At 39.8% G+C, this 18897-nt stretch overlaps 1 protein-coding gene across 5 annotated transcripts in view; it reads right to left on the reverse strand.

Annotated features, from left to right (window-relative positions):
- Sgcd (sarcoglycan delta) overlaps positions 1-18897 on the reverse strand; it is a 937685-nt gene that overhangs the window by 2842 nt on the left and 915946 nt on the right. For all 5 annotated transcript variants that reach the window (XM_037201381.1, XM_028888758.2, XM_037201382.1 and 2 more), the window contains one exon: positions 744-867. In XM_037201381.1, coding sequence (XP_037057276.1) covers positions 744-867 — 124 coding nt within the window. The remainder of the gene's footprint in view (positions 1-743; positions 868-18897) is intronic.

The following is an 18897-nucleotide window of genomic DNA, read 5'->3' on the forward strand; positions in this document are numbered from 1 at the left end:
TGAAGAGGCAGTTGTCATAATGGAAGGCTCCATCAGACAAATTCTTTTAAAACAAAAAAAGCAAATGTCTAACTAAACCAAACATTTTTTTTAAAAGATACTCACTGAGTGGATATAATTATGCAAGAGAGCTAGACACCCTCTACGTAGAGATGCAATGTGGAGTAGTGTTTTATCTTAAGAAGTCAGGTTGCCCTTTTTAATTTCATTCTTAAATAAAACAGTTCACCTATGAACACTTAAAAATCCCTGTGTAATCTGCAGTCCTACCAGACTCTTGCCGCTAGGGGAACTTGGCGTAACTTGTCTATAAAATTACAAGTGGCTTTTGTGTTCATTGACTGGGGTTGTGTTGTGGTAAGGAGAGTCAACAGCGCTTTACTCTTTGGCCATCTATTCTGACACTGTTAGTTTCTGGCTTGTTCTGACTCAGGATAGTGCTTAGACCCAACTTCCCATTCTCAAAGAGAACCGAACCCAAGCACATAACATAAAAGAAGTACATGTGAATGAAGTTCGTTTTCAGCCACATGGGTGTGTACACAACTTAATCCCAGTACTTCACAAATAATGAATCATAACTTTTATGTACTATGGGCTTGGCTTATAGTCATGCTGTTCAACTGTCTTGTGGGCTCCTTGGGTTGATAGTGTATAAGATTAATCTCAGTGCAAACCAGCCTAGGGGAAAGGTTGGCCCTCAAGCCAGTGGACTCCCAATTTCTATCCTTCCCACTCCTTACCTCCCCATCCTTGGACTCCAGTCTCAGCTCACTTCTGCAGGTGGCTTCCATATTACCCGCTTCTGCATTTATTTCTACCCCTTTTGGGGCTTCCATCACTAGAGATCTGGTTGGGGACTCCAACCTGAAAGACAAACCACAGAATGAAGATCCTTTTCTCTGCTTAGGAATTTTAGGAAGCTGATGCTCATGGCTTTCAACAGCCACAGCACTGGATCTAATTTGTCTAGATTTTGCTTTACAAAATACATGACTCTGACAGAGAACATAAGGGGCCCGGGTGTTATCTTCTTCACATTTCACAAAGGTTGTAAGGAAGATATTCTAAGATCATAGCTTTATCTTATACTTGATGATTGTTTTTATTTCTTTATTAGTAAAATTAACCAAATTTTTACCTATATCTCTCCTTCTGTTTATTGTTATTTTAAAGAGTAAGAGGATTCTAGTACCTAGCTCTCTAGAATGTTTTCACTCTGTCCTACTGTTTGAATCTTATGAAGGCACAATCAGAACAAAGTTAAGAAAATAGATCTACGTGGCTGGAGAGATGGCTTAGTGGTTAAGAGTGCTCCAGGGGTATCCAATGCCCTCTACTGGCCTCTTCCATCATCTGCATGTACATGTACATACAACCCCATGTATATACCTCCCCCCACCATGTACACACACAATTAAAAAAGTAAGATCATTTAAAATAAGAAAATAGCTTTAAGAGTCAGACAGTCTTAAAATCAAGCTGTGATATGTCCCCTTTATTGTGATGGCTAATGTTATGTTTTAAGTTTCAATTACTGTGCTTAGGAGATCTATAAAACATAACTGACTCTAACCTGTCAGCCCCACTTGCCCAAGGACAGATATATTCCTGGAATGCTGAGTGCTGTTGTTCATATAAGGTAACAAGTTACGTGTTTTTGCTTCTGTAGACAAGCTTGGTTGCCCTGACTGCACAGCCCCAATTGATCACAGGTAGGCAGGAAGTATGTAGGCAGGAAGTATATCAGGATGTGTGCTTGCCTCTGATTGCATGAAGGCATAAAATACAGAGCCTTGTTAGTTCTGCTTTTATAAGCCCCTGACTAATGTAATTTGGTGGATACTCTGAGTATGAATCTCAGGTATGGACCTGGCCATTATTCATTGTCCTGGCCACTATTTAATAAAGCCTCTTCTTAATTAAATTTTATTCATGGTCAGACTGATGAATCTCTGAATGACTCCAGACCCATAACATTATAACTATAGGCAATTCTTTTTCCTTTTCCTAAATTTTCTCAAAGCCTCTGTTTCTTTATCTATAAAGTTCAAGTCAGGCCTGGCACTAGAAATATGACTTGGTCTAAAATATTATGATTGCGGGTGGAATATTACTTGCCTGAAATTCTTGGAAACCAAGTGTTGTGGTGGTATTGTGTTCCCCAAAATATTTTGCACCCTAATAAACTTATTTGGGGTCAGAGACAGAACAGCCACTAGATAGAAAGGCTGGAAAATGGTGGCACTCACACCTTTAATCCTAGCATTCCAGAGATAGAAATCCATCTGGATCTCTGTGAGTTCAAGGCCACATTGGAAACAGCCAGGTGTGGTGACTCACGCCTTTTATCCCAGAAAGTAAGCCTTTAATCCCAGGGAGTGATGGCAGAAAGCAGAAAGATATATAAGGCGTGAGGACCAGAAACTAGAAGCATTTTGGCTGGTTAAGCTTTCAGGCTTTTAGCAGCAGTTCAGCTGAGAGCCATTCGGATATGAGGACACAGAGGCTTCCAGTCTGGGGAAACAGGATCAGCTGAGAAGTTGGCCAGGTGAGGTTAGCTGTGGCCTGTTCTGTCTCTCTGATCTTCCAGTGTTCACCCCAATACTTGGCACCGTGTTTGTTTTATTAATAAAGACTCTTTAATATTCATGCTACAAAATGTGTTTCAGTTTGGAAATGTCTAGATTTTAGAAGACCTTACCAGAACATTCCTTATCTGAAAACCACAAATACTGCAAATGATGGCCTCTTAGTGGCACTCTTTTTTCTTTTTTTTTTTTAGTTTGGAACATGTTAAGACTTTTAAGACTAAGGACAGTCACCCTGTTCTGGTGTTGGCATTGCTATTATTATACCAGAAAAAAAAAAGAAAGAGTTTTGTGATGTAGATTTAGAGTAGACCAAGGGCTGCCTGGGTCAGGGAGGAGAACTAGTTGGTACGTGAAGAGGGGCTGCTTTGGGAGGTGGAACAGTGATACTTATCTTGATTACAGCTCAGTACTGATTCTATGTCTTTATGCATTTTTGAAAATGCACAATTTAGTCAATTTTATTGATTTTAAGAAAAATCAACCTTGTTCTATGCTAATTATAATGGCAAAATGAGACGGTATGCCTCAGTTTTTTGACTAGCTCACTTTAATGAGAAAAAGCTCAATCATCCCCATTGATCTTCTAGATTTGAACAGTGTCAGAGGAGAGGGATTCATGAAGATCCTTGTTACCAAGAAAGCAGCTCAGCCAAGGAGCAGGACCCAGCATTGGCTTTAGAATTGCTGCCTTCTTCTTCAGGTCAGTTTCCCTAGTTAGTGTTTCCAACTTTCATATTTCTTGAATGTGTTGAAAAGTAATATCATCCTTTTTACCCACTGCTGGTTACCTAGTCTATTCTACTACTCCATACATAGGACAATCCCTTTAGTGCCTCAGAAAAATGGCCACAAGGACAAACCAGCTAGTGAGTTGGTACCACAGAGCAATCCCATCATGTCAAGATAGGTACTGGGAAGGCTCCTCCACCCTTCCTGTTCTCAAAGAAGCAGCCTTGTCCTTGAAGATCCACCCCCCCCCACTGCCCCCGGTGCCAATAATGACTCCACTGGATCCACAAAGAGAAGTAGTGGGGCCACCATACTTCTTACAAAAGCCTTTCCCTTCTACTCAGTTCATTGTTGCCTTACTGATCTCACTTCCCTGTGTCGGACAACCATCTCTCCAACCCACAGTCTCATCACAAAACCTTCCCCAAGGTTGCTCCAGTTGGGTGTGTTTTTGCTTATTGTATGACTTACTTCATTTGTATAGGACTTTTCTCGTGGCCTAGGAATACTCTCAGTGTAATGTGGATGAAGTTTTGTTACTAGCAAAGCAGGAGGTGATGTCATGCAGGGCTACCAAGCTTCATCTAATCCAGGAACTTGTCCCAGGTTGCTGATCTCCTCTCACTCCTGAGACAGGCAGATAGCTTGGGACCATCCCCCACCCTCTGCTTGCTTGCTTGCTTGCTTGCTTGCTTGCTTCCTTCCTTCCTTCCTTCCTTCCTTCCTTCCTTCCTTCCTTCCTCCCTCCCTTTCTCCCTCCTTCCCTCCCTTCCTCCCTCTCTTCCTTCTTCCTTTTTCTTTCTTTCTTTTCGTACACAGTCTGGATGACTTAGGCAGATTATCTGGAGCTTTCTTGCATCTTTGCTTCTACTAATATTGATCTCTTTCTCACTGCATCACGCATTGCCATTCTTTTAGCACTACTTCCTGCCCAGCTCGTCGGTGACACTGCTGACTTCCACCACGCTATCTGTCTTCCTTCATTCCTTTTTCCATCTCTGCCTCCTCTCATTTCAGCAGTTAACTCAGCTTTTAACTTGCTTACCACTCTTTTGTAGACTAGGTCATCACTAACATAGACTATTGTACCTTCTGTATCCCTTTGTCTCAAGTGTTTCCTTCACCTTACTGGACTTCACAGACAAATATAGATTATCTTTCCTTTCTAAACTTCCCTAATCTTCCCAGGAAAGATTTGAACTCCTATGCTACCCAGCCATTTAGAATTTGATCTAATTTACTTTGTTGATCTTTATTCTTCTTTTTAAAAATGTATCTATTACTGTCATGCCAGGGAGGGACATATGTGCTACTGTGTACATGTGGAGGTCAGAAGACAGCTTGGTTCTCTCCTCCACTTGTACATGATTTTCTAGGATTGAACACAGGTTACCAGGCTTGTACTCTAAGCTGTTACCCTCTGAGCTGTATGTCTGGCTTTTGTCTCATTTCTTCCTATAGCCATCATCTTTATTTTTACTGAATTGATAAGGTGATAGGGTATCATATGTGGGATCTTAGTCTTCATGTCAATGTAGTGTCCTCATAGTCCTGGTTGGTATAAATAGATAGCTAAGCTTAAGGGAGTTGATCAGAGTTTTATTTACAGTCAAATGGCTGAAAACAGATTTGAACCTAATTTAGTAGAAATCAAAGTTGCTTACTGGACTGTATCATTTCTAGAAAAACTGTTCCCACCCCCCATCTCTATGGGTACACTGTAAATAAATGTCACTCTTTCTTCATGGAATTAGTGCTTATGTTTCCAGAATGTGTCCATGAATGAGAACGAGAAGCTAGCACCATGTGTGGCCAAGTGATGCACATGTCACATTCTGTACAAGTCACACAATAGTTCTCACATTTAAGTAGTTTACAGTAGCGACACCAAATCCCAGATATATTGGACATGCTCAGACATTGTACCTAGCATTCGCAGTGAGTGAATTTGTGAAAAGACATCTGGAAGTAGAGTAAAAAGAAACTTGAAAAGATAATACGTACAGGGTTCCGACAATTCATTAGGTATGACGCTGTCATTTTAGGCATCAGAATTTATTTTATTCTTGTCTGTTAGTTAAAGTCCCCCTGGTCATCAGAAAGGCTCTGAGGCAGACAAGTAGACTTAAAATTGAATGGTATCCTCCCAACCCCAGCCTTGGAAGTACTAGGACACTAAGAAAGGGAGCAACCGTGAAAATGCCCATTGTAAAAGGCGACTTAAGAACCACGTTGGTATGACCACCTCCTGGGAGCAGAGACAAGAAAGTAGCCTACTGTCTGTGTTGCAGCCCTTCCAAATGACCTCTGTTATGCAGGGTGACACACTGCAGTTTGCTCACACGCTAAACTGTGTGCTAAGAAAAATCTCCTGCAAGAGCCCTTGGGAACCGTAGACAGCAAAACACTCTTGAAGTGATACCTATCCATTTCTGACCACAGATCAACAACTAGAATATAACTGCTTATGTAGCATAAAAATGAAAGGAGGTTTCCTGTTGGTAGAAGAATGTTGAGGGCCCTGCTGAGTCTTGGAAATGAATGCTGCTGTCATTGAGGAAAAAAAAATACACCCTCCAAGAAAGAAACAGAAAGGAAGAGAATGGTTAGGAGGAAGGCTAAGGGGCTAAGTCAAGTCTTAAGAGGAATAATTTTCAATGTGATCTTCTGAGAGTGCAGAGCGCCGGCTCAGAAACTGATGAGCGGTACTGGTGTGGAACTAACACATCTGCAGATGCTGCCTTAACACAGGGCTGTAAATTCAGGTGCCCACAGGGACTAATTAGGCAGTGCTAGTGAGCGACCTACAAGAAAGCTTTAAGTAAAAGGACAACTCTAGCATAATGGTATGGGCAAGTGACGTTGACTTGGATGTGAAGGAGACGATGGAGATGTGGTCCATGGAGGCGGCTGCTTCTCTAATATCCCTGCTACTCAGACTTCTGATTTTTTTCCTGATTTTTAAAAAGCTAATTTTCTTTGGAATCATTACATTCCACAAGTAAATGCAAAGCCTTTATAAAAATATAAGAAGGGTATAGACTGACAAAGCATGGTATCTTCATGCTCTCCATCTTTTTTTTTGTATACATTTTTTCATTTTTACATATCAACCATTGTCCCCCCCTCACTTTTACCCACTCCCCCCATTTCCTCCCTCCCACCACTTCCACTCCTTATAGGAGGTAAGGCCTCCTTAGGTAGTCAACACCAGCTGGCATACCAAGTTGGAGCAGAAGCAAGTCCCTCCCCTTTGCATCAAGGCTGAGTAAGCATTGCATGATAGGGGATGGGCTCCAAAAAGCCAGTTCATGTACCTGGAATAAATCCTGGCCCCATTGCCAGGGAACCCACAAACAGACCAAGTCACACAGCTGTCACTCACATTCAGAGGGCCACGCAGACTCCCCAGCTGTCAGTCCAGAGTCCGTCAGCTCCCACTAGCTTGGGTCAGCTGTCTCTGTGGTTATTCCCATCATGATCTTGCCGCCTCCCCCACCCCCCTGCTCCTATAATCCCTCCTCCTTCTCTTCATCTGAAGTCCAGAAGCTCAGCCAAGTGCTTGGCTGTGGGTCTCTGCATCTGCTTCCATCAGTCACTGGTAGGTTCTATGATGACAATCTGAGTACAGGGGAAGGCACCCTCTCCACCATTGCTAAGAGTCTCGCTGGGGACATCCTTGTGGGTTCCTGGGGATCTCCCTAGCACCAGATTTCTCCCTAACCCCATAATGGCTCACTCTGTCAAGATGTCTCTTTCATTGTCCTCCCTCTCCATCCCATCTTCTTTAAGATTAAAACGGAAATGCTTACCTTTGTGATATGCACAACTCATCTTCTCCATTCCATTTATCCCTTTCCATCCTCATTAATAAATACTATTAGCACTTTTGTGTTTATTGTTTTCTTGATTTTATTCACAGCTACCCACTTGCCTCCTGGATATATTGTTTCCTTTTGCATGTTTTAATTTTTCTACCAAGAATAACTCCACTTACATATTTCTTTAGTAACTATTGTACACCCCCTAATATTCTTGAGATTCACACACAACCCATCAGATGGTCGTAGTTTATTCTGCTTTCCTGGTGTTACCACATGCTATGATTTATTTTTGTATTGCTCCATTAGACATCTGGTTCCAGGTTTTTGTTTCTATAAATAGTTTGTCTATTTACACTTTTAGGCATGTCCCCTTATGCACACATGCAGAACATTCTTGCAGACATAGAATAGACTTGATATTCCTGGAATAGGCATAGCTACAGCATATAAGAACATATCACACAGCTTCTAAAGTGATTGCTCAACTTGACTTGCCCTCTAGCAATGCAGAAAGTGCCAATCATTCCACTTTGGTAATGTTAAAGAGAGGATGCTCTTGTCTTTTACAATTGTATTTCCTTAATTAGCCAGAGAGCAAAGCATCATTTCACTTGGAAGCCACGTGAAGTTTTCTTCAGTGAATTTTTTTGTTCTATTTTAATTTTTTTTACTTCCAATTTTCTGGGTGTGATTTATAAATAAATATGGTAAAATTGCAGTTCTATACATTTATGATTTTTTTCCTTTTCCTTTGTGGTTTGTCTCTTCATTCTACACTTAGCATCACCCATGAGCACCAGCATACCTTTCCAGATTTAATGTAGATAGGCTTGTGCCTTTTATAACTTACTGGAGCAATAGTCCCTACAGTGTGGTCATGACTTCCTGTATTGTCTTGAAAAGTCATATACTTTGCTTTTTTATTAAGTCTGTAACTAGCTGATTATTGAGTTTTGTGCATGGGCTGACGTTGGAGGTTAGCCTGATGCAGAGCGTTATGACAGCATTATATGTGAAGGACACCTGGAGCTCTATCATATGTGACATTTTCACAGCTTTATTCCTCTCTTTTGAAGATTTCCAGTCTCATTATTTTATTTGTCTCTTCTTGAAAAGTACTCACAGTATGTCAACATACCTTTAGGGTTCTAGTGTTCTTTACACCTGGTAAGGTAAATCTTACTACCTTTAGCTTCTTCAAACATCCTTAACCATTCTTGGGTTTTCCATGCAGCCTCAGACTTAAGTGTCACAAGGAAATATGGAATGATTTTGTTACCCCTTTAAAAACATTTATTTGTGTGTGTGTGTGTGTGTGTGTGTGTGTGTGTGTGTGTGTGTGTGTACAGGCACACATTCATATTTATGTACCATGATATACCTAAGGAAGTCAGACAACAGATTGCCAGAGTTTATTCTTTCCTTCCAACATGTGGCCCCATCTAACTCAGGTGGTCAGAACTGTCAGTGGGTGACTTTACCCCTTGAGTCATCTCCCTGGCCCACAGGAGGTTTTGCTGGGATTTGAGTCCAACTCATTAACATTGTGTCTTTGTCTAGTTATGTTTTTTGGATACATTTCAGTAATTTAACATTCCCCACATAGCTCTATACATCACAAATCTGCAATCTTATTTCTATTAAAACTAATTATAGCATAATACATATTTTATAATTCTTTTCAGGTTGATTTTAATAAGTCATTTTTTTGTATTTTTTCATTTTACATAATTTTTTTAATGGCCCTGCACTTGTGACTCTGTCTTCTTCCTCCTTGAATAATATCACCAGAGGTTTGTTTTAAGATTCAAAGAACTAATTTCCCCCCATCAGTGCTATATATTTAATCTTTATTATCAGTTCCTGAATTCCTCACTGGCTTTTTGTTTCAAATAGGTTAGAAAAATTCACCAGCTGTTCTAACACATACCACTTTCTAAATCCTTACATTTCTAGAATATATGCATTCATATGCATGCTAACAGCATCCCCAGAAAATACTTATAATATAGCTGAGACTTTAAAAAATTGCAATATGATCATGCCTGTAGCCTCTGTTTTTATCAAAAGCTATTCTTATTTTGTACTTTCTAAAAATATGAGATCTCCCAGAATAGATTTCTGGATATGCCTACTATATGTTTTCATTATTGATTCTGCACTTTTGAACATTGTCTTTGAACTGACAATCCTATAGCAGAAACTGTTTTCTGTATGAAATCAATTCTTTAAAAGTTGAAACTACCTTCTTTGGGTCTGATAATGTCAGTTTTTATAAACCTTCTATGACCCTGTGTACTTCAGGTATTGGTGCCATGTTCTTTATGTCTTATTAACTAGTTAATTGCTCTGTTTGGTTTTATTTATTTTTGAGCCATGTTTGTGCTATTTATTATTATTATTGTTTTTTTAAAGATTTATTTATTATATATACAGTGTTCTGCCTGCATATATACATGCATGCCAGAAGAGGGCATCAGATCTCATTATGGATGGTTGTGAGTCACCATGTGGTTGCTGGGAATTCAACTCAGGACCTCTGGAAGAGCAGCCAATGTCCTTAATTGTTGAGCCATCTCTCCAGCCCCTATTTTTTTCTCTTTTTAAAGACAGGGTTTCATCATGTAGCTTTGGCTGGTCTGGAACTTACAATATAGACCAGGCCAGCTTCAACCTGACAGAGTTCTACCTTCCACGTACTGCCTTCCAAGTACTGGGGGAGGGGAGTGGTTAAAGGTGTGCATCACCACACCTTGTACTGACTTTTTTCATTTTAAAAAGGGGTATGTAATTAGATACCAACTTTCAGTTGTGTATCTTTTTGTCATCTTATCAGTATGTAATAAGTCTTTTGATTTTTCTTTTGTCTTCTCCCTCATGTGTTAAAATTCATGGGCCTAATACCATAGTTGTCTGACTATATATCTTGCAGTACTTCCCTAGTGATTTCCTTATGCTTTCAAACATGAGCCCTGGTATGTGGTTATATCTCAGATGTGTGCCTTATATCATGGGTTACTTTTTGCTTCATATGGTTTTTCTTCATATGTGTGTGTAGTTCATGGGGGTGCACACACTAGTATATGCTCATGAAGAGGCCAGAGTTTGATGTCAGTTGTCTTCCTCTACTGCTTTCCACTTTATGCATTGAGACAGTGTCTCTTGTAGAACCTGGAGCTTGCACATTTGACTAGACTGGCTATCAAGCCCCTGGAGTTTTCCCGTCTTCATCTTCCAGCCCCAGGATTAGAGGTGTACACCCTCATGCTCAGCTTTTTCTGTGGGTATTAGGGAACCGAACTCAGGTCCTCATAGTTTCTCAATAAGCATTTTATATACAGAATCATCTCCTCAGCTCTCAGATTACCTTCAGTTGAAGTAAAAGCCACGTAGAGTAAAGCACACAGATCTTAATTATATGCTTTAATGTATTTTGAAAAATGTAGTCTCATACAATCACCACCCCTCAAACATCACCACCATCCATTTTGTCAGTCCCACCTGCCTCCCTCCCAAGTCAATACTCCCCTCATTTCCATCACTGAAGATGAGTCTTGCTTGTTTTCAAACCTCATATAACAAATGTCACCATTTTTAGACTTTCCTGACTTTTGAAATGTTCACTGTTGTTTCATGTGATTGTATTCATCAGCCATTCATTCTTTCCATTGCTTAGTAATAGTCGACGGCTGAATGGACCATGATTTGTTTATCCAATCTATGTTTCTTAGACATCTGGTTGTTTTTAGACTGTGGCTATTTTGTACAAAGTATTATGAAAATTTTAATGCAAGTATTTTGGGGGGGGGAATTTTCCTTTCCCTTGAAGAAGTAGCCACCAACCACTAGATCTAAGACAGGTGGGTTTAATAAGCCTGGTAAAGTAGCATTAAAGATAGTCCCTAGTGATCCTTGCCCCCTGGTGGTACTCATGTCCCTAAGTAATTTCCTTCCTTCAATAAAGGATTGTATACGAATAGGATATGGCAACAGTGATGGTCTGTCACTCATCCAGTTAGGATGTAGACTGAACTTACATTCCTATTCCTACTTCCTCATGTTGTGGCAACTTGTCATACCACCTGTTATATGGATGGCTTCTTAGAACCCATAAAACCAATGGATACTCTTTGCCCACTGGGAGCGGATGTCCTCAGACCAATAGTCTGAAGGGCATGTTATCTTGTCTATAGCCAAGATGTTCTTGCAACTGAGTTTTCCTCTGTTCAAACATTTAATGAGATGACAGCCATGGCCAACAGCTCAACTGCAACCTCATAAAAGATCTAAGGTAGAGGCCTCAGCTAAGCTGCACCTCCACTGTGACTCACAGAAGCTGAGATTATAAATGTTTTAAATGGACAATTGTGTGGATCAGGTGCTATCTAATACAGATAGTTGTGCAATACTAGTGGTGCTTAGTACCCTTTAGTGACTCTAGAACTGTTGGGGTTTATCTGAGTTGGTATAAGAGCTTCTTGCATTACCCTGATGGCCTGAGTTCACTCCTGAGAGCCTACAGTGGAAGGAAAGAACCAATACCCAAGAACGTTCTCCTCTGACTTCTACATAGGTACCACAGCATGTGTACACCTGCACTTATACAATAACAATGATCAATGTTTTCTGATCGGCACTATCTCATAATTTTCAGTTCTCATGCCTTCATAAGTCCTTTATTGACTGAGCCATCTCTTCAGTCCCTATACATGGATTAATCTTTACTTACTTTAACTGAATGTTTGTGAACTCTAAATTTATGGTTTTGTGTCTGTCTACACTGCTGGACAGCATTTGGCAGATGTGTGCTTGAAAATTATTTTTGCTTCATTTCCAATTGTATTTTCTCTCTCATTTAGACTAGACAGTCTAAATTCTGGCATGTCTGCTATTCTGTTTCTGCTTTCTGAATAATTCTTCAATATATTTCCATATTGATTTATCTTTATCCATTTCACCTTATATCCATTGGGGTTTTGCTTTGTGAGGTTATATTCTTTGTTCATAAACATTCTGTTTAGTTCATTTGTTAATTTATTAGTCATTTTAAATATCCATTTACTTTATATCATTTGGTTTCATTCTTTTATGCATGGCAGAAGTACGTATTTTACCATCTTTCCATGCTTACTCCAATATCTGAAGTCTCCATGACAGTAAAGTTCTATGCTTGCTCTCTTGTTCACCGGAGTTATTTCAGAGTGTCTTGTACCCCTATGACTATACATTTCTGTTTCTTGGGTCCTTATTTGAAGAAATTATTTGAGGCCTGAATTTAAGATAATTTCTTATAGAGTGGATGATCACAATTGGTACCATTAGCTCAAGCCCATGGAGAGCTAATTCCTTTGCTTGAGATTGTAGGTTAGTCTGGGGAATATGAACTCAGGTTACAAACTAGAGCAAGGGCTGATTCCAAGTTACTAAGTCATGGTGGAGTTTGAGGCAGGTGGTTCCTATTGTAGTTGTGTTGGTTAAAGGATCAAGGGTGGGGGAGAGGTGAGTTCCATTCCACCCTTACACTGTGGAGTTGGTATTTTGGTGTTTCAGTCTCACTGGCATTCACTCTTACACATACTCCTTCAATGGGCTTGAGATGTGCATTGTTCCCATGAAAATGGAGATGCATTTCATGCAGTTGAGCAAAAGCCAGAAAGCTGGCCTCAGAGCTCAGACTCCCTGGGTTCCTATTTCTCCAGTTTGTGAACTAGTCAGCTCATGTAAACTACAATGCTGCACTCAAATTCCAGGTCTCTGAACTTTAAAAAGAAGTGCTTATTTGGCATCATATACCGAAATCACTTCATCTTTAAAGGTAGGATTATTTATTTTTTTATACATTAGAGATACACCAACATTCGGAGAATGCTCTCCAACCTGAGAGGTGCCAGTGTGCTAGACAACTCCTTAGAGGTTTATTGATTTGGGACCAAGTAGAGAAGGAGAGCCTATAAGAGCAGGGCTTCATGTGTTTATTATAGGGATTTGACAGTTCATGGTTGGCAGAGTTGATTCAGTAGTCTATGTAAGGCTTGGTGCTAGATGCTGGCGCCTCACATCAGCAGGGCAAAGCAAGGAGAAAGGGAAGACAGACATGGAGTGGTGCCTGTAAGAGTCTCTCATCTTCAGCAGAGAACACGGTGCTTTCATCATGCAGGCAGCTGGCCCAAGTGTTGGATAAGCTGAAGGAGGGTTCTGAAGGAGTCAGGGGAGCTTATGTCTGGGATGCAGTCCTATGCTAACAAATTGAGTCAGCCAGTGAGCTCCAGCAGCCCCTGGTGCTGGGCACCAAACAGGGGAAATGGCCTCACATTATCAGAATTATAGGAACTGTAATTCCAGCCTAGGCGGCCATGTCACCCCTGTTGTAAATGCCTGCTATGTATTGAATATGCGGTATTCCGCAGAAATAATTTCAACCCGCATGACAGAAATTCGATGAAATAAAAAAGGCACCTGAGAACAGTAGGAAGAAACAGGGCTTTCCTAATTATATAGGTTCTGCTTTTTAAGTCAAGCAAGCAACTCTGAAACATTAGACTTTAATATGTATATTTTATTTTAAAAATTGTGTGTGTGTTCCAGATATATCGTATCGCCCTGGGGCTAGAGTAACAGATAATTATGAGGGGCCTGACTTTCGGGCTTGGAACCAAATTCAGGTCCTCTGCAGAGCACTTCAAGTTTTTAACTGCTGAGCCATCACTCCAGGATCTCAAAAAACCCTTATGCGCAGTAGGTTTCTAATTTTACAAATGGAATTTCTGAACTTGTAGATGTGCCTTTAAACCCCACGTCAAAAAGAACTACGCAGAACAGCCTTTGGTTCTACTCTGAAAGTCTAAGAAATGAATCGAATGGTTTCTGTTGAAGACATTTTCTCTCAGGGAAAAAAAAAGCAATGTTTGTTCACCTATAGAAAAACCATTGTGAGATTTACTTTGATGAAAGGCAATCCTGGCCAACACAGAAAATGGTTTTGAATCAACCCTTCTTTCCCAGTATAGAGCTTATGGACTGACTTAAGGTACGTTTATTAGACCTAGTCTAAGGTGACATGGAACTATGGCTTGTATCCTAGATTGGCAGCTGATGACTTGGTTCTAAATGTCCATTTGGAACTGGCTCATCATTTAGTTAAAAGACAATATTTGTTGTTTGTGGTGTTTTTTGGTGTGTGTGTGTTGTTGTGTTTGTATGGCTGTGCACATACTAGGCAAATACTTTACCACTGACCTTCACCCCTAGCCTGATCATCAGACCTTCATCAAGTTCCTAGTATAAGGCAGAATGCTAAGGCTATAGTTGTATACAAGGTGAACTTATTTCTTGAGCTAAGGCATTCACTTGTTCAAGATGAGCTGTAGTAAGTTGTTCCTTGTTTATGGTGGTAAAGAGTCCTAGATAGAGAAATACTGGACATTGTATGAGCTCATAACTAGTATGAGTGTATGGTTGATATATAGAAAAGCTCACATTTGACATCCTAAGGTTGAAAAAGAACCTCATAAAAGAGGTCCAAAGACTTTTTGGAGAAGATAATTTTGCAGTCTTAAGGCAATTCAAAGAAAGTAGAGCAAGATGCATTAGTGAGAGGTAGGAGGTAACTGGGGACTGGCTTTGAAGAATACAATGAAATAACCAAGGAGATTATATATAATTGAATTGGTAATATAATTGAATACACACACACACACACACACACACACACACACACACACACACACACACACATATATATATATATAATGGAATTAAATCTTTCTCCATCTATATGGAGAAAGAGTTAATATATGGAAATTATACAGATAATGATAATTGAACAACTTGAGCCCATCTAGATATTGTGGTGATTGCATTGCTCTGGTTAACTTTACATGTCCACTTAACTGGACCATGGGTTGCCCAGATATTTGACTAGGCATTACTCAAAAGGGTATCTGCAAGTGTATTTCTGAATGAAATCAACTTCTGAGGACATGGACTAAGTAGAGAAGATTATTTTAATGCAGGAAGCCTTCATCCAATCAATAGAAGATCCAAATGGAATTAAATAAAGGAGAGTTAGAGCAGGCATCACCAGCCTACTTAAGACAGCAGTCTCCTGCCCTCAGATTGGAACCGTGTTTCTTTACTCCCAGTGTTTGAACCTTCAGATTCAGACAAGAAACACCACTAGCTGTCCTGAGTTTCCCATATACAGAGACTGTGGAATACTGATCGAGTCCTTCATTGCAGAGGCCAAATCTCTATAAGCAGTTTCTCTCCTATCCCCCACCCCTCTTTTTCTTATTCACGCAGTTACTCTGACAATAGAGTTGTATGGATGGCAGAAGTTGAGGACTTGCATTTGATGGTAGATTGAGTCAAAGCTCATTTCCAGTGGTTTAGGCATTGTAACTATCAGGAAGCTTCAGCCACTGACAAAGGGACAGGTGTAAGTAGAGTCTAAGGATGTAAAATTGTGAGCTTACTTTTAGACCTATGTTGAACTGGTGCTTTTGAGATGTCAAGTGGAAAAATCGATATGCAGGGATAAAGAGAATAAGTAACATACATATATTCATTCATAGTTGGAGGCACATTTCTTTATTGTTGAGATGATATTACATGTGTAAAATCTCAAAAGAAATAACTGAAAACATGAGTTTCCATGGAATGCCAGCTACATTTGGATAGTGAGATTGGAGAAGAGCACTCACTTTGGGAACTAGTTGTCTGGCTGATTTGTGGTGTAGATTGCTTCCTTTCAGTCTGAAGACACCCCTCCACTCAGATATTTTGTATTTCTAACTGAGGGCTTATTGCTCTTTGAGGGAGTATCACGGCTTGTCTTGGAAGGCATGCAGTGTTTGGCCCAGGGAATATGACAAAGAGAAAATTAGTCATGTCTTCAATGTTTATGAAGTCCTGGGTAGTGTGTCTACCAAATCATTTCCTGGCACAATCCTGCATTTATTTGAAGCCTTCACTTGTCTGCTCAAATTCTGTTTCCAGCACCCGTGGCAGGTAGGGCAGCAATTGTGTCCCCTCTCCATCTCGGTTATATTCAGAAGTCTCATGAATCAAACCCCCCACAAACTTTAAATGCTATCACAAGGTCTGTTTTTGAAACTTAGGAATAATTTATTTGTGGTTGGCATTATCAGTTTGTTCACTCTGTCTCTGGCTCATTTTTTGTTGAAATTGTTTTTGTTGGAACAGTGATTACTTATCCAGATTTCTCGTTTTCATTTCCTTCATCATCAGAATCTACATTAATCACTTCCAAACCAAGACAAGCTTCTAGTTCATATTCTGCTTCCATCCTCAGAGAATGGAGACAGTAGCTCACATTATACTGGGAAGCGACCTTCAGAACACTATAAAAAATATAAGTAATGTGAGTGGGATCTGAGAGAATCGGAGGCAGCACCAGCATCCCTAGACTCTATGAAAACCTGGGATGAATCTATGCTTTGTAACCTTGAAGGAAAAATTAATTAGGGGAAGTTATGATGGATATGGAAAGAATTTAGGCAAAGCTTGTGAGAAGTGTTGTAAAATTGGTACAACTTTGGTCATTCCAAGCAGCTGAGAAATTTCACCAAGAACAGAGTCGTTTGAGAACATTGGGTGTTCTCATGCTCCATTAAAAATATATCAGAATGCCAGGACAAACATGTGGTTGTTTTTTTTTTTTTTTTTTTTTTTTTTTTTTAAATTTAACTGCACAGAGATGGTGTAGAGAATCAGGTGTGTTAGATTAACATGGCTGACTTTGTGTGTGTGTGTGTGTGTGTGTGTGTGTGTGTGTGTGTGTGTTGCAGATCTCTGCACTTAATAACTATGCCCCTGAATGGGAAGACCATGCTGTACAACTTTGATGAGACAAGTAACTCAAGGTACAACCAAAGTAGGTAAGTTAATGTATGGTTACAGGCCACTTAATGATCAGGATACATTCAGAGGAAAAGTCACCATGAGTATATGTACACAGTTCTACATGCCATAGTTCAATGACACAACTGATGCCTTTTATCATAGTAAGAGTGAGACTGAAGATGTCATTGACAGAACAAAATGGCATATTAATTTGTGAAATTAAGTTTTTGGCACATAGAGGTATTATCTTAGGGTTTCTATTGCTGTGAAGAGTCACCATGACCATGGCAACTCTTATAAAGGAAAATGTTTAATTGGGGTGGTAGCTTACAGTTCAGAGGATCAATCCATTATCATCATGGCAGCATGTAGGCAAAGGTGGTGCTGACTACATCTTGATCAGAAGGCATCAGTAAATGGATTGTCTGTCATACTGAGCAAAGCTGGAGCAGAAGAAACTTCAAAGCCTACCCTACAGTGACACACTTCCTCCAACAAGGCCATACCTCCCGATAGTGCCACTCCCTATGAGATGATGGGGACCAATTACATTCAAACTGCCACAGGTATACTTTGAAGATAATGATTAAAAACTATAGCATAGTAAATAAGTGAATTTCTTTTCTTTCTTTCTTTCTTTTTTTTTTTTTTTTTTTTTTTGGATTTTCGTGACAGCATTTCTCTGTGTAGCTTTGCGCCTTTCCTGGAGCTCACTTGGTAGCCCAGGCTGGCCTCGAACTCACAGAGATCCGCCTGGCTCTGCCTCCGGAGTGCTGGGATTAAAGGCGTGTGCCACCACCGCCCGGCAATAAGTGAATTTCTTTAACAGACACTTATCAAGTATTACATACTACACATATAACTGCACAAGAATTGTACATAGCTTTATGTTATTGGCTATATGTATGTTGATTTACAGCAGCCGTAGAGCAGACACAGCATAATGATGGTGCTATGAAAGCTAAAATGTCACTAAACAACAAGAGGTTTTCAGCTTAGTTTTACTCCTATGAGACTACTTCTGTGGATGCCCTACATGACTTCCTTGATAAAATGAAGATTTTCAGTGTCTAATTCATGAGCCTATTGTATGCCTGTGTTGCCAGTATAAGGACACTACACACATACACACACACACACACACACACACACACACACACACACTCACACACACACACACACACACACATATCCAAATCAGTGGGATTCCAAATTAAAAAGGTATCCAAACCTATAAAGATGATACTATGGCAATTTTTGAAGTGTATATATTTCCCATTTTTTTCATTGACCTGAAGTTCATTAGTTCTCATTGAACTTTTAAGTCTCAAGGTTTAACCCTTATTTAAAGAAAAGTGTTTAAAACTTTAATTTACTATTAATTTTTTTGTTTGATAAACACTAAGGAACAGATTTTTTTTTTTTTTTTTTTTTTTTTTGGTTTTTTCGAGACAGGGTTTCTCTGTGTAGCTTTGTGCCTTTCCTGGCTCTCTCTCTGTAGATCAGACTGACCTCGAACTCACAAAGATCTGCCTGCCTCTGCCTCCCAAGTGCTGGGATTAAAGGCATGCGCCACCACTGCCCAGCCGAGGAACAGATCTTGAGCAATGTAATGTGCTAAAGAAATGCTAGGTGAGATTTTGATGCCAGACCATTATATGAGCATAATATCACCTACCATCAGATTAACTCTGTGGTCTAGTTACTTTTTGGCTTGAAAATTCATAATGATGTATCTGGCTTCCTCTTTCTTTATCCTCATTATTCATCTTTTAGTGTATTATTTAAGCCTCCATAGAGATTTTATCAAAGGGACCCCAGAATCCCAGGGTTTTAAAATGCACATTCATTGTTTAGTTCAATGGCAGATTTACATGGAAATCATA

This window comes from Peromyscus leucopus, chromosome 8b (assembly GCF_004664715.2).
Source record: "Peromyscus leucopus breed LL Stock chromosome 8b, UCI_PerLeu_2.1, whole genome shotgun sequence".
NCBI classification, from domain to species: domain Eukaryota; kingdom Metazoa; phylum Chordata; class Mammalia; order Rodentia; family Cricetidae; genus Peromyscus; species Peromyscus leucopus.